Source organism: Micropterus dolomieu, linkage group LG19, assembly GCF_021292245.1.
Source record: "Micropterus dolomieu isolate WLL.071019.BEF.003 ecotype Adirondacks linkage group LG19, ASM2129224v1, whole genome shotgun sequence".
In the NCBI taxonomy this organism is placed as follows: Eukaryota; Metazoa; Chordata; class Actinopteri; order Centrarchiformes; family Centrarchidae; genus Micropterus; species Micropterus dolomieu.
Window position 1 is genome coordinate 17,708,721 of NC_060168.1, and position 15,218 is coordinate 17,723,938.

General features: G+C 39.1%; 2 protein-coding genes across 7 annotated transcripts in view; one reads left to right on the plus strand and one right to left on the minus strand.

Annotated features, from left to right (window-relative positions):
* Positions 1-741: 741 nt before the first annotated feature.
* Positions 742-3,268, plus strand: ankrd13d (ankyrin repeat domain 13 family, member D). The gene is made up of 3 exons (XM_046030646.1): positions 742-1,010; positions 2,733-2,792; positions 2,926-3,268. Exons 1-3 carry the CDS (start codon positions 829-831, stop codon positions 3,005-3,007), a joined length of 324 nt encoding a protein of 107 aa, XP_045886602.1. The 5' UTR covers positions 742-828; the 3' UTR covers positions 3,008-3,268.
* The window catches only part of LOC123957661 (signal-transducing adaptor protein 1-like), a 23,021-nt gene continuing 10,842 nt past the window's right edge, over positions 3,040-15,218 (minus strand). For 5 of the 6 annotated variants that reach the window (XM_046030634.1, XM_046030637.1, XM_046030636.1 and 2 more), the window contains 4 exons: positions 7,841-7,910; positions 6,027-6,129; positions 5,753-5,941; positions 3,040-5,624 (listed from right to left, as the gene is read on the minus strand). In XM_046030634.1, coding sequence (XP_045886590.1) covers positions 5,470-5,624; positions 5,753-5,941; positions 6,027-6,129; positions 7,841-7,910 — 517 coding nt within the window. In that variant the 3' untranslated portion in view covers positions 3,040-5,469. The remainder of the gene's footprint in view (positions 5,625-5,752; positions 5,942-6,026; positions 6,130-7,840; positions 7,911-15,218) is intronic. The other variant, XM_046030638.1, reaches the window with a different exon arrangement.

Consider the following 15,218-nt stretch of genomic DNA (forward strand, 5'->3'; position numbering starts at 1 on the left):
TACAGGAAACGTTTGACCTCTGTAATTGCAAACAAAGGCTACTGTACCAAATATTAACATTGATTTTCTCAGGTGTTCAAATACTTATTTGCAGCTGTATCATACAAATAAATAGTTAAAAAATCATACATTGTGATTTCTCACAATGTATCTGTCTCTCACAGTGGACATGCACCTACGATGACAATTTCAGACCCCTCCATGATTTCTAAGTGGGAGAACTTCCAAAATAGCGGGGTGTTCAAATACTTATTTTCCTCACTGTATATTCTCCATGGGTTGAGTAAGTCAGTGTCAGGCACAGACATCAGAGATGTACAGAAAAGCAGATGAATGTTCTGTATTGATTTTTCACATTTCTGGTTAATTCTTGTCATTTTGTCAAGTATTTTTCTACATTTTGTACTTTATGAACAGAGAATAATAAAAATAAGGATGAAAAATCTTAGATTTAGCAGAGCTCGAAGCTGTCATCTAGGTCTACCTGTCAGCTCAGTCCACCGCCTTTTTTAGTTGTCACTGTACAACCATCATGAGGTTTAACTCATGCTTATTCATAATTTGTTCTTATTCAGGGAAACCTGTGGCTTGTGAAGTCATTTAATTAAACATCTCTGAATAGGCTCCAGTGATTAGCTTTTTCTTTCCACCTTCTCATGGGAACAGCAGCTCCCACTTGTCACATAACAAAGCTCCACACTGAAACTTTACTGTTAAGATTCCCTTCTTTGTCTAACAATACATCAAGTCTTATATTTTTTTCTTACTTTTCTCAGGGCAATCCAGGAGTCCCTGTCCATCTCACTGGTCAGCAGAGAGGGAGAAGACATGGCCGACCCCAGCCAGCCCTCCTCCGTCTCCCCACTGGACCCCACCGCCAACTCCCCACTCTCCTACAGCGCAGTGACCGATCCGCGGCTGTCGGGACAGTTTGGTGTGGCGTCGAGCTTCGACGAGCAGCTGCGTATGGCCATGGAGCTGTCGTGCCGGGAGCAGGAGGAGATGGACAGGTGAGGCGGGAGCAGTATGACATGCATGACCTCACCTGAGACAACACCGTCAATGTTGGAATCAACTCCGAAAGCTTGTTTGAGTGACCCAGAGGATGTTTGACTCAGAATTGGAGCTATTTCAGACATCCAGAGGTTAGAGGGTAGAGGTCCCGCAAGGGAATCTATACATGCTTATCCTGTGCAGTCCCAGCATGCACGTCTTTGGACCATGGTTGGCAGAATAACTCTGCACCACTGTGCATGTTTTTTTTGTTATGGAATGAGTGGACTTCTATTGTCTGGGCTGTGAGCACACACAGGGAGTGCTGCAGTGTGCTTTTCCATCTCAAACTATGTTTTGGCACCAAAGTGTGACAAACAACATCTGCAACACAGCGGGGAGTCAAAATCTCCTAGCATCCAAATCCAAGGAAACCGTCTCTTAGTTGTCATCCGTTCCATGTTGTTATTTGTGCGCATTAATACAGCGATGCTACAATAAAGATATGGTTCAGGCAAGGTTGTGTAGTGTGAGTGAGTAAATTTTATTTATTTAGTATATAGCACCTTTCGCAGAGCAAGGTCACAAAGTGCTCCACAGAGTGAAATGACTCAAAATAAGAACATAAAAACAGTAAAAGAAACTACAATAAAACATAAGCAACAGAGGTTAAAAACACACCAGATTACAAACACAGCATGAGGCGAGACAAAGGCCAGTTTGGATAAATGAGTGTTCAGCCTCTTTTAAAGGCATAAACAGAGACCGCAGAACGTTAAGTCTAAAAGCAGTAGTCCTAGTAGTCCTGGGTTATGTGATGTTTGCCAGTCATATAGTGCAACTTCGGCTGACTAATCAGTAATCGGGTGAATTTTTTTTTTTTTCTATGCCTAACCTTCAGGGACAGTTTTGCCCCTCGATGAAGGGTTAAATACCAGGAAACTGAGATTACAGTATTCACATAGAATTTCCACCCAAATCTCCTTCCTTTTCCCTGGGGAAAAAATAAATTACCTGCAGGTATTTTTAGCACACATGTTCCTTTTGTGTCTTTTGGTAAAGCTTATTTTACATACTGAAACAAAGATGCCTTCTCCAAACCCCATTAATGCTACCATGAACTATATTTTAGCTAATACTTAAGTCTGACACTAAAATGCCCTTATTACAGTAATTAACGGTATCAACTTTTTCGCTGCTGTGCTTAGTTTTTATTATGTTGGATGCTAAAATGGCACCATTACAGTACAGTTCCCTGTAAAAGTATTTTTTTCAAGTGGTTCAAAAGTGGCTTAATAAGACATGAGTGCCTCTATCCCTGTACTTGGACGTCCAAGATCAATGCTCCTGTGCTTTAATCCACTATATTAACATGCCAGATTTGCTGTACGCAACAGATTTTCCTTCCTGGCACTGCAGACAAACCTGAGGTCAGCACTGTAAAGCTGGTCAGATGCACCTGTATAAGCACTCAGATCAAACCATTCTCTACAAGTCAGCATTTAGTTCTTTCCACTAAAAAATGTGGCGTACTTCAAAGAGGATTTTTTCTACTTCACATGCTCTAACAAAAATGAGAGAATAACATTAGAAGATTACAATAAACATCTGCAGTTCTTTTAGTTTGAAATGAAACTTCAGTTAAGGTGAGCAATATGGAGTATTATATTCCTGGAAGTAAGTAAATCACAGGAACGTCATTGTTCTTACTTACGAACTTTTATTTCTTTTTTTCGTAGGCAGCAGAAGGAGGAAGAGGAGGAGCTAGAGAGGATCCTGCAGCTGTCACTCACCGAGAAGTAATGTCACAATCAGCACAATGGAGCGACGGTCTTCATTGGGGAACAATCCTCTTAATTTATTCAGTTTTATTTTTTAAATCCTGAGATGTTAAGTTATTACAGATACTTTATTTGTCTTTCTCACATGAAGGCTGCTACAACAGAGTGTAAAGGACCAGAATATAAGAAGTGTGAGTGAAACGCAGGCGGGAGGTGGAAACAGGTACTCTTAAACACACTACAGTGAAGGAGGAGACAAAAGGGAGAGTTTTCTCTTTTCTTTTTTTATTGAACATTTTTCACAGTCTTGCTGTCTTTATCAAGTGATGAATGATCCTTAAACTTTAATCCTACAGTATAACATGCTCCATGATAATGATGAAAATTAAGAAAGTACAGTCTTAATGGAATAACTTAATATAAAAATATGATTATAACATTTGAAACATTATGTTGGCTTACTGCTATGTGTGAAAAATAAAGAGTAATGATCATCCTGGATTCTGTTTTTTTTTTTTTTTTTTTTTTTACTTAACGCTTTAAAACAATGATAAAAAGATTCACATGTAGCATGCAATTTTGTATTGTACAGTTTGATTATTCTTTCATATCAAAAATGGACAATAATTCAGATCTGCTCAATAATTGGCTCAGGCAAGTCTTTTGATCATTTTTATACTTTTAAGCCACAATTCTGGAGCAAAAACAAAGCATGACAACCTTTTGCGAGACAAAAAACATTGCTACCACATGTAGCTGAAACTAGAGCTGCAATGATTAGTCGTTCAAAAGAAAATTAATCTGAAACTACTTGCTAATCAATCAGTTGTTCTTAAAGCAAAAATGCCAAACTTCTGCTGAAATGTGAGGATTTGCAGTTTTGTCAGGAAATTAATAATCTTTTGATTTGGGTTGCTTTTTTTTGCTTAATTTGGACTGACGTGACAATTTGAAGGCGTCACTTTGGTCTCTGGGATATTGTGATGTTTTACATTTTTCACCACTTGTTGACATTCCATATACCAATTGATTAACTGAGAAAATAATCGTTAGTTGCAGCCATAATTGTGGTCATATTATCTATTTAAATTGGGTCATAATGATATCAAAGCGCTCTTAACCTTTTGTGTACGATTGAACAGTTTTCAGCTTAATGCAGTGATTTGTAAACAGTCTTTCTTGAAGACCGTAATAGATCATAATTTTCAGTGATAATAATGTTATACTGTTGAAATGTGAAAACCTTGCACATCCATATGACAGGGCTCTCAAATTAATGGCTCAGTGAAATACACAAACATTTACTTTTATGGCTTGGCGCAAAACTTTGTACACACATTCTTGGTTCATAGATGAAGTATGAATGTCACCATGAAGATGAAATCTCAACAACTGTTGGATGGATTCCTAAGATATTTTGTACAGACACTCGTGTTCTCCAAAGGTTGACTTGTTATTTTGATCCCCTTACTTTTAATCTAGCACCATCATCAGTTCACGTGTTTATATTGTCCAAATACCTGCAAAACTAATGACATTCTCATCAGACTTGTTAGCATGCCAGCATGTTAAACTAAGATGGCTGTTTCTACAACACGTATTATAGCACATTAGCATTAGCCTGCTGACATAAAGCACTTTGTACGGCCTCAAAGACATGATTGCAGACTCTCATGTCTCATAGTCTTGTCATTTCACATTTTAGCTATACATTTCAACTTGTCAACATGAACAGTGCACTGAAGCACAGACAGTTCCAAGAGAGGTGGACAAGGCATTTGTGTTTTTGTGGAGTTTAACAGGAGCGTTACAGTGGATATAAAAAGGTTACACACCCCTGTTAAAATGCCAGGTTTTTGTGATGTAAAAAAAAATGAGGCAAAGATAAATCATGTCCTATAAAGTGAACAACTGAAAAACAAAATGAAATCTTTAAGGGGGAAAAAATAAAAAAAATCCAAAACTTACAATAACTTAGTTGCATAAATGTGCAAACCCTCTTATAACTGGGGATGTGGCTGTATTTAGAATTAACCAATCACCAGCACGACAACGACACAAAGCGTACATCCACAAGCAAGGCTTCACCAGGACAAGATTAACGTTTTGGAACGGCCCAGACCTGAATCCAATTGAACATCTGTGTGGTGATCTGAAGAGGGCTGTGCACAGGCGATGTCCTCACAATCTGACAGAATTGGAGTGCTTTTGTAAAGACAAGTGGGCCATGCTAAAATAGTGTGTTGTAATAAAATCAAAATTTTAGTAAGTATGTATTCGTGTAAGGGTGTGCACGCTTATGCAAACAGGCTATTGTAAGTTTTGTATTCCCCCCTCCCCCTAAAAGATTTCAGTTAGTTTTTTCAATTGAATTGTTCACGTTATGGGTCACATTAAAGGTGGAAAAAATGGTGACAGATTTATATTTATCTTTGTCTCCTCACAAAAACATGGCATTTTATCAGGAGGGTGTAGACTTTTTATATCCACTGTACCTGTCTCATCTGGAAAAGATGTGTTACAGCCCCTCTGAAGAGAGGACAACCTGACCAGAGGCCCATGGGTTTGAGAACCTTTCGTTTTAATTTAACCGACGCACATTATTAACTTTGTCCAGTGGATTTTTGTTCAAAGATTTTCACGGCACTAAATGTGGTCCTTAAAAGTGGTCCACATTGAATTAGCAGCACATGCCTCACACTGTTGAGCTGTTTATATTCCACTGTGCTGTGCTTGAGCGGGACTTTTCAGTGGTTTCATTCTCATAGGTGGTGATTTCCTCCTCGTCAGTAGCAGAGATGGTTTCCTTGCGTAGTTTTAAAATTTCCCGAAGCTCTCCATCCAGCTGAACTTTTTCAGATAAGAACATACAAATGGTCACACATTTAGACTGACTTTACTCGCTGACATGTACGCTTTTATGCGCAAACCTAAAGCAGCTCTTTAAGTAGCCTACTAATGTTAAAACAAATGCTCACCTAGGTTTAGGTTGTTGGCACCAGGACTGTGGTCATCAGGAACCACATATTCAGTCTCCTCTGTCTTGGTAGGAGGGGGCAGAAGCTCCTCTTTGGTCTGCGAGCGCGGCATAGGTGCCACTTGTGCCTTGGGTACCGTTTTAGGTGCAGCTGAGGTGATGTTGATGCACTTTGGAGTGGGGAACACATCTGTTGAACACACACACACAAACATTAAGAGTTGTGTTCTTGCCGCTGAGCCTGAGACTATTTGTAACAGTGGCATTCCTCTTACTGATGCAAGTGTCGTAGGGCTGAGATGGCATGTAGGGATGAAGACGGTACTCTGTCTTTTCAATGAAGAATTTAATTACATCGTTTAAGGAGGAGACCATCACCTACAGAAGAGAGGACACATGAAGAAAACACAGTTTATTAATGATGATTCAGATGCATATTTTCAGGTTTCCCATACTGTGGCTATTGAACACTGCACTCCAACTATGTTGGTGATCAGGGTATCCAAGCTAGATTAAAAAATAACTGAAATACATATAATTATGTCAATTATTCATTCAATTCAGCATAATTGGCATGAATGTCAAACAACAATATTGCCAACTATTGCAAACTTAAAATATAATACAAAAGAACAATTCATTTCATACAGTTCATTAAATAAAATAAATAAAACAGTAAATGTGTGTGTGTGCCATGTTTTTGTTCTTATATTTTGTATAATATGTATTATATCTCTCATAATAAATAGAAAAAATATCTACTTTACTATTTGAGGCAAAGAAGTGGATCAACATTCAGTGGTAATTTGCTAGCAACACTCATACACATGAACCTTCTCACAAGGAGTGGACGTTTCAAGCATAATAAACTTCAAAGATTAAAGGAACCCGATCCACATTTTTGGAAACAAGCATGTACAGGTGCATCTCAGAAAATTAGAATATCCTGAAAAAGTTAATTTATTTCCGTAATTCAACTTAAAAGGTGAAACTAATGGGGATGACCGTAGCCTGGAGAGGATTGTCAGGAAAAGGCCATTCAAATGTGTGGGGGAGCTTCACAAGGAGTGGACTGTGGCTGGAGTTACTGCATCAAGAGCCAACACACACAGACGGGTCCTGGACATGGGCTTCAAATGTCGTATTCCTCTTGTCAAGCCGCTCCTGATCAACAAACAACGTCGGAAGCGTCTTACCTGGGCTAAAGAAAAAAATAACTGGTCTGTTTCTCAGTGGTCCAAAGTCCTCTTTTCTAATGAGAGCAAATTTTGCATCTCATTTGGAAACCAAGGTCCCAGAGTCTGGAGGAAGAATGGAGAGGCACACAAACCAAGATGCTTGAAGTCCAGTGTGAAGTTTCCACAGTCTGTGCTGGTTTGGGGAGCCATGCCATCTGCTGGTCCACTGTGCTTTATTAAGTCCAGAGTCAGAGTCATTTTCCAGCAGGACTTGGCACCTGCCCATAAGTACCAAAACCTGGTTCAATGACCATGGGATTACTGTGCTTGATTGGCCAGCAAACTCGCCTGACCTGAACCCCATAGAGAATCTATGGGGCATTGCCAAGAAAAAGATGAAAGACATGAGACCGAACAATGCAGAAGAGCTGAAGGCCGCTATTGAAGCATCCTGGTCCTCCATAACACCTCAGCAGTGCCACAGGCTGATAGCATCCGTGTCACGCCGCATTGAGGCAGTAATTCATGCAAAAGGGGCCCAAACTGAGTATATATGCATGATTATACTGTTCAGAGACCTGACATTTCTGTATTTAAAATCCTCTTTTATTGATTTCATGTAATATTCTAGTTTTCTGAGATTTGGGGTTTTCATAAGCTGTACGCAATAATCATCTAAATTATATCAAATAAAGGCTTGAAATATCTCACTTTGCATGTAATGAGTCTATATAGTATTAGTTGCACCTTTTCAGTTGAATTACTGAAATATTCTCACGATATTCTAATTTTCTGAGATGCACCTGTATGTCAGGTTTGGTACATGAATGTCATTTTAGCAGCTGACTTGGAAGGATCTTAATTCCTACAAGCACACAGCAACATTTTCATTTTCTTTCTATTGGACTTACTGGTGTCTCTAGTTCAATGACAAACCCTGAGTTTGTGGAGGTTACTCTGTAGTTCTTCATGACAGGCCCACTGAAACACAAGGAAGAGGGGAGGTTATTCACTTACCCCCGACTGGGCCGTTGATAAACAACTTTTTTTCTTTTTTTTTTTATATATGAAATGTAAACAATTTGGAATGAGCAAAAAAAACAACAAGCACCTATCAACATGTTTAGCTCTATCAATCATAGCATCTTGTGGTTACTGATTGTCATAACTACATTACTCTGAAATGTAAATTATCCATATGCTAATAAGTAAATAAGACATTGATCCTACAGTAACACTTTTTATATTTGTGTTGAGGAAAAACATTTGTCGTTTAGACACCTTTATACTTTTGTCTACATGCCCTCTATTTGTTTACGCATACGTGTAGGTGCAGAAAATTCATTACATGCCAAGTGAGATATTTCAAGCCTTTATTTGATATAATTTTGATGATTATTGCTTACAGCTTATGAAAACCCCAAATTCAAAATCTCAGAAAATTAGATTATCTTCTTGGATTGTGTGCCTCTCCATTCTTCCTCCAGACTCTGGGACCTTGGTTTCCAAATGACATGCAAAATTGGCTCTCATCAGAAAAGAGGAGTCTGTGTGTGTTGGCTCTTGATGCAATAACTCCAGCCTCAGTCCACTCCTTGTGAAGTTCCCCCACACATTTGAATGGCCTTTTCCTGACAATCCTCTCCAGGCTACGGTCATCCATGCTGCTTGTGCACCTTTTTCTTCCACACTTTTCCCTTCCACTTAACTTATTAATGTGCCTTGATACAGCACTTTGAGAACATCCAACTTCTTTTGCCATTACCTTTTGAGGCTTTCCCTCCTTGTGGAGGGTGTCAATGATGGTTTTCTGCACAACTGTCAGGTCAGCAATCTTCCCCATGATTGTGAATTCCACTGAACCAGACTGAGAGACCAATTAAAGGCTCAGGAACCCTTTGCAGGTGTTTTGGATTAATTAGCTGATTAGAGTGTGACACTTTGAGCCTACAATACTGAACCTTTTCACAATATTCAAATTTTTTGAGATTTTGAATTTGGGGTTTTCATAAGCTGTAAGCCATAATCATCGAAATTATATCAAATAAAGGCTTGAAATATCTCACTGCATGTAATTAGTCTATATAATATATTAGTTTCCCCCTTTTAAGTTGAATTACTGAAATAAATGAACTTTTGCACGATATGCAAATTTTTCACCTGTAAGTCTACTGTAAATGAGCATGTTTCTCAAAATGTAATACTATTGTTTTAAATTATGAAGAACTTTAAATGAAGGCAAAATAACTTTTTCATTTAGGAAATGCTGCAACTGTTTTGCATGAGAGACAACAATGTAACAGCATCTTCCCACTATGCGCCCGCCACAGCAGCATTTTTGGTTCGGTAGCCATTACCTTTGTTTGTTACCTTTAATGCCTCTCCTCCAGGCCCATGGCTATCATATTGATAACTTTACCCCATAAAACCAACAAGGTTTAGAAGCCAAATAGTCTCACTAGTTCTATATGCATCTGTTTTCCTGCATTGCTCAGCTGAAGCAATTTTGCTGTGTCTGCCAGGACTAATAGAAGTCCATACCCCCTGCTCTCACCACCGCATGACTTCAAACCACTTTTTCCCCCAATTTATATTGCTAATTTGTACATTTTTTGTCTGGGAGACCTGTATGTTACCCACACTAGCAAAACCTCTACCTGCTGACTCCAGCTCACACCTTCATTTATATTTCATGTGTATTCATAAACAGTGGCCTGTGGTGAAGTATTAATATGATTATCACAGGAGAAAAGTAGTATCGCAGTGGGCGTCAGGAAAGCACAGAGTTTGCAGGATGCCCTGTTGAGATATAGAGAAAGAGAGATCAGCAGGATAAATCTTTGTAGCAGTGTTTGATAAAATGTTGATGAGGTTTCAGTCATTGCAGGGAACTAGTCTGACAACAGCATACTTATGTAGAGGCACCAAGAGAAAGATGCAGGTGAACTTGATTTGAGTGAGCTTTTACTGCTCATACACATATTGTCTGTTCCTCTAGAACAAATTAATAGAGTAGCACTTATACACACATGCAACAAATAACCATGTAGGCACGCACACACACACAGTCACCATTAACTCTATATTTCATCATCAAAGACAAACCCTCTTCCATTCCCAGGATACTTGGTGTTTCTTTTCGCTTCTCATCTGTCCGCTTCTGAGTCTGAGCAGGACACACACTGACACAAACAAACATACACACATACGCGCACACACACACACACACACACACACACACTTGATGTCTGGATGCAAGACACAAGCTGATCTTTTTCCTCCCTGTTTCCTTTTTTCTTTCTCTTTTTACAATGGCACATTGAGTTAGTGCTCCATCACGCTTTGAAGGCACAATGTTTTCCAAAGTAGCTTGGCTAGTGTCAGAAAGCCCCTTTTCAGTGGCATAAGTTGCAGTAGCGTATTGCTGTGTACTGACCTAATTTGATTTAGCAAAAAAGGGAGAGGTGCTCTGGAGATCAAAAGCTTTAAAAATGGAAAGCAGAGTGAAGTCCTTCTCCCTCGTCTTTCCCCTGCATCTCTTTTTGAAAGCCCACATAACGCTGTAGTCTCCCTAATTTCTCCAGGATGCAACGACAGGTGGGAGGCATAATTTTCATAACAACAAAAGACAGCTGTCTCAGTAGAACAACATACTTTGTTAGGAAAATAGCAACAAAACAAAACAATAGGTCTTCTTTGTTGACAGGATACATAGTTGTAAGACCAGGCTGAAATAAAATGCAGATGAATCTGTTGGCCATCTCTGCATACAAAATGGATCATGGACGGTGTGAAGAAGAATCTCTTAAACTCCCTTCATTTTTCTGTCTTTCTCTCTCTCTCATCCTAAAGAAAGATGAAACCCCTCCACAGCTTTTTCTTTGTCAAAGAAAAACCCGTGGAAGTCGGGAGATATGTAAAGACAGAGCCTTCACTTTGACGTTAAGATTTCCCTCACCTCATTCATTCTTAAAGCCGCCTCACTTTTAAAGGCCTTATTTGCGTCCCGTGAAGTATTTATATTTACAAGCAGACTCCCGGCTATTACTTATGCATGCTGTTGCCATCTTGTTCAATAATTCACAACGCATCCTCACCAGAAGGGACACGGCAGGCATGGCCGTGAGAGCTCTCTCCCTTTCAGGATTTTTATTTCCTGGCAAATTCTGCAGGGGGCAGAGGAAAGATGAGGCAATAAGAAGGATTGTTATTCTACCTTCAACTCTTCAGACATTAACCGCCGCTGTAGTGCTACTAAACAACATGTTTTGTTTGCTTTGGCAAGGGTTTATTTGAATGTGTTCAGAATTTTTTAGGTGGGTGGAAGACGTTTTAAGGCTGGCAGTCAGTGGCTCTTTGTGAGAGCTGCCTTGCAAATGTTTGCTGATAAAACATAATTTCTGTCTATTTTTCTGTTGGCACATCATGGCAGTATTACTCATTCTGTTAGTGAAGTTCAAGGTTTAACAAGCAGTGTAATTAATAACTTATTAATATTCATGACACTAGCATACTTTCCATGGTTAGATAAAGCTCCGTTTTCAGCTGCAGAAAAAATGTTTATCACTTTGCTTCACCTGTCCTCAATGACAATGCCAATAAAGTCTGTGCAAAACACAGCCAGTGCACTGAAAGTGGCAAATCTCACACCGTGTTTTTCTTTTCACACGTCACCTAGAAGCATAAGTACAGTAGCACCACACAACCTCCTACAACACCTCTGCCGTCTTTAATGCACACCTCTAACCTTTAGCTTTAAAATCACGCAAACACCATTCCCTGAAAACATATGTGGTTGTAATGTGGTGGGTCAGTTAAGGTGAAAATGCCAGTGATGTTAATGTGTAAATTCATGCCCATTATTTCACACTAGACTAGAGGCCAAAAGAGCACCCCATTGTAGATGAGCCTCTCCACAGCCCTGAGCTGAGATTTCCTTTTTACTCTTCACAGTCAGCTGCAGGTGAGAGACTGAAAAGACTGTGTTTAGAAGCAGGTGACTGCAGAGCTAACCCAGCCATTACTAACCCTCTACTCAAAGCCTCTTTCAATCAAAGCGCCGCACTGACTTTGGTCATGTTGGTATTTCCCACGTTTTTATATGTATGAATATTGAAGGCTCTCACACTCTTTTGCCCTCGGGCGCTTAGTACAGACATTCACTTCTCAGACAAGTACCTTGTTTTTAATGGGTTATAGATTTAGCTTAGTGAACACACAATATCGCCTCAGGAGAGCATGCCATGATAAACCTGATGGAAAGGTAATGGGATGGATCAGTGTGCGCACATAAATGTTGCATAACATCGAGCACTGTTTGAGATACTTACTGTGTGATGACTAACTTGAGGTTTAGGGGAATAAAAAAAACATACTGTTCCGGTCAGCTGTTGGGTAGAATTGTTTTCGCTCATCACAGAAAAGATTCTCAGCAGGACTCACTGCAGCTCGCCTTACCCTGAAAACATCAACAGAACTCTGTTTCTCATGCTGTGTGTGTGTGTGTGTGTGTGGATCTGCCAGGTTTATACAACTCGGCAGACAGCTGGATGATCGTACCAAACATCAAGCAGAACCACTACACGGTGCACGGCTTGCAGAGTGGCACCCGTTATATCTTCTTTGTCAAGGCTATCAACCAGGCAGGAAGCCGCAACAGTGAGCCAGCCCGCCTCAAAACCAACAGTAAGTGAAGGCACATTTGACACTTGGGCCTGTTTTTCTATGAATATTTACAAGCCTTGTTAACTTTGTTTTTTGATAGTTAATACAATTTAAAAATGTTCTTCTTTCTGTGTCATTTGTGCAACATAATTTACAGGCTGTAATTGCATCTCCCAGGGGGTTCTCTTTGATTTATAAATGAGTGAAGGATAAGTAGCAGATTTACAACAAATGACAGATTTCTGTTACAGTCACATTTAAAAGCATGTTATTGAATGTTCCATGACAGCTTTTAAGCAGCTGACCATTGATTTTAAAAATGCATCTTACTGAATCATGTAATGCTTCCCAGAAGGTGCGGTGTCATTGTCCACTGTGCGATGTATTGAATTAAGAAGCTGCCAGATTTTGTCAGTTTGACAAATGATAACACACCTTGACTTAATTCACTATTTTTGCTTCTTTAGTTCAAGATTTTTATTATATTATTTAACAAGAGAGTAACACAAACTAGCCTGACTTGCATTGGGTTGACCAAATGGATGGCACAGTGGATAAGACACATGCCTTTGGTGTGAGAGACCCAATGTGTCCCTGAACAAGACACTTAACCCTTAGTTGCTCCAGAGGCGTGCGACCTCTGACATACATAGTAAGTCGCTTTGAATAAAAAGCCTCAGCTAAATGAATAAATGTAAATGTTGATGGCGTTCCAAATACAAGTCGGAAAACCTCGTTCGGCCAGCCATTGTTTACAACTAGCCAGGTTAACTATTGTTACGCTGGTTGATTTAAAAAAATAAAAAAAAATAAATAAAAAAAAGCATTGTGCGGTATTAACTCATACTAACAACACTGTAGCAACACGTCCACAGACAGCAGTTGGGACAGCACTTTGTGTACGAAAATTTGTATGAGACACAAGTACACAAGAGTCCTAATAATAAGTATAAACTACAGCTTTCACTAACTGTTGATACTCAGAGCATCCATCTTCGATCTTACTGTGTTTGATGTTTTTTTATAACCAACACTTTAACCCTCAAGTTTACCATCTTTATTTTTCTTTATTTACCCCAGTATATTAGTAGCAAAATTTGCTAGCAGGACATTTGTCAAGGTATCTGTGATTTGGCTTCAATCATATGAGAAAGTGTCAGTTGCTGAATTTTTGGTCATATTCATGATAATAGCAATAGCAGAGTTCAGTAAACAGTGCATATAAGAGCTTCTTTCTTTCTTTATTTGCCTCTTTTGCACACCTGTGAGCTTGACGACTTGTAATGAGTTCTGCACTTCTGGACTCACTTACCACTGCAGATGTTGAACTCACATACTTCTCTTTCTTTTTGTTTTCTGGTTGTTTCTCTCTCTTGCACTCTCTCTCTCTCGCTTTCTCTTTGGTTGTCTTTTTGACAGCTTCTCTTCTTCGATAGTCCTTGTTCCTGGCACATATACAGTAGTTTTTTTTTTTCACTTTAAAAATATTATGTTTAAATAACAACTCCTCTGCATGTGTCTTTCTTTTTTATCCCCCCCTTTCTCTCTCTCTAAAGTTGGATTCTCTGCTGGAGAATCTTGGCCTTGAACTCTGTTTTATATGCTTCTCCTTGTCTGTAAAAGTACACAGTAAAAACAGAAACGAAAGACAGAAACATGAACAAAATGTGAGTAAATAAATGATTGAAATGGAAAAAATGAGAAAAAATAATATCCATCCAGAATTAATATTAACAAAAAAAACATTCAAACAGGGGTCACAGGTACAGCATAACAAACAGATTCTGGTTCAAGTAAAAGGCGTTTTTTAATGTGCCTTTTAAAATGATTGAAGAAGGAAAATATGTCTATAGAATGTCAGATCACAGTCAACTGGACTGGGACTACTTAACTATTTCTCACCAGCATCTCAGGCTCTGCTGTGGTCTATATAGGGTTTAAACCTCGGCAATATAGCTAATTTAGGATGTGACTCCAGGGTGCTCAATAAAATTTTTAAATCTGTCTTAAATTGCAGCAGTAGCGCAGTGAAGCTAAAATGGACTTAATGTGCCAACTCCTCGTAGCTGCTGTCAGGAGTCTGGCTGTGGTATTTAGGATTAGCTGTAATCTAGATACACTGTGCTAGGTAAAATAGGTGTGTGGGAAACTGCAGTAGTCTGTGGATGACCTCTCTCTCTCTCTCCTCAGTCACTGACTCAAACACACACCCACCAGAGTTTGAAGAAATATACTTGTTAGCAGATGGATGACAAGGGGATTGACCAACCTAGGTCCATGCACACCTCAGTGTCCAAATATGTGACTAAGCCCTATGTTTTGCTCTTTGTAATTATTTATGCCTTTTATCCTCATCTAAACAACAATCTAAACCTGTCACCTCTGGCTTCAAGATGAAAGACTGAGCACAAAAACAAATACAACCGTAAGCTTACAGTGGGGGAAAAAAGTATTTGACCCCTTGCTGATTTTGCAGGTTTGCCCACTTACAAAGAATGCAACAATCTACAATTTTAATCATATGTATATTCTAACAGTGAAAGACAGAATCCCAAAGAAAATTCCAGAAAATCACATCATATGAATTTATAAAAATTGATAACCATCTGATGAGGAAAAACAAGT

Bases quoted from the DNA above. Each gene is read 5' to 3' on its own strand.
- ankrd13d (XM_046030646.1), top strand. From the start codon at position 829: ATGGCCGACCCCAGCCAGCCCTCCTCCGTCTCCCCACTGGACCCCACC. The intron at 1,011-2,732 runs GTGAGGCGGGAG...TTTTTTTCGTAG, and splicing joins GAGCAGGAGGAGATGGACAG to GCAGCAGAAGGAGGAAGAGG. The intron at 2,793-2,925 runs GTAATGTCACAA...TCTCACATGAAG, and splicing joins CAGCTGTCACTCACCGAGAA to GCTGCTACAACAGAGTGTAA.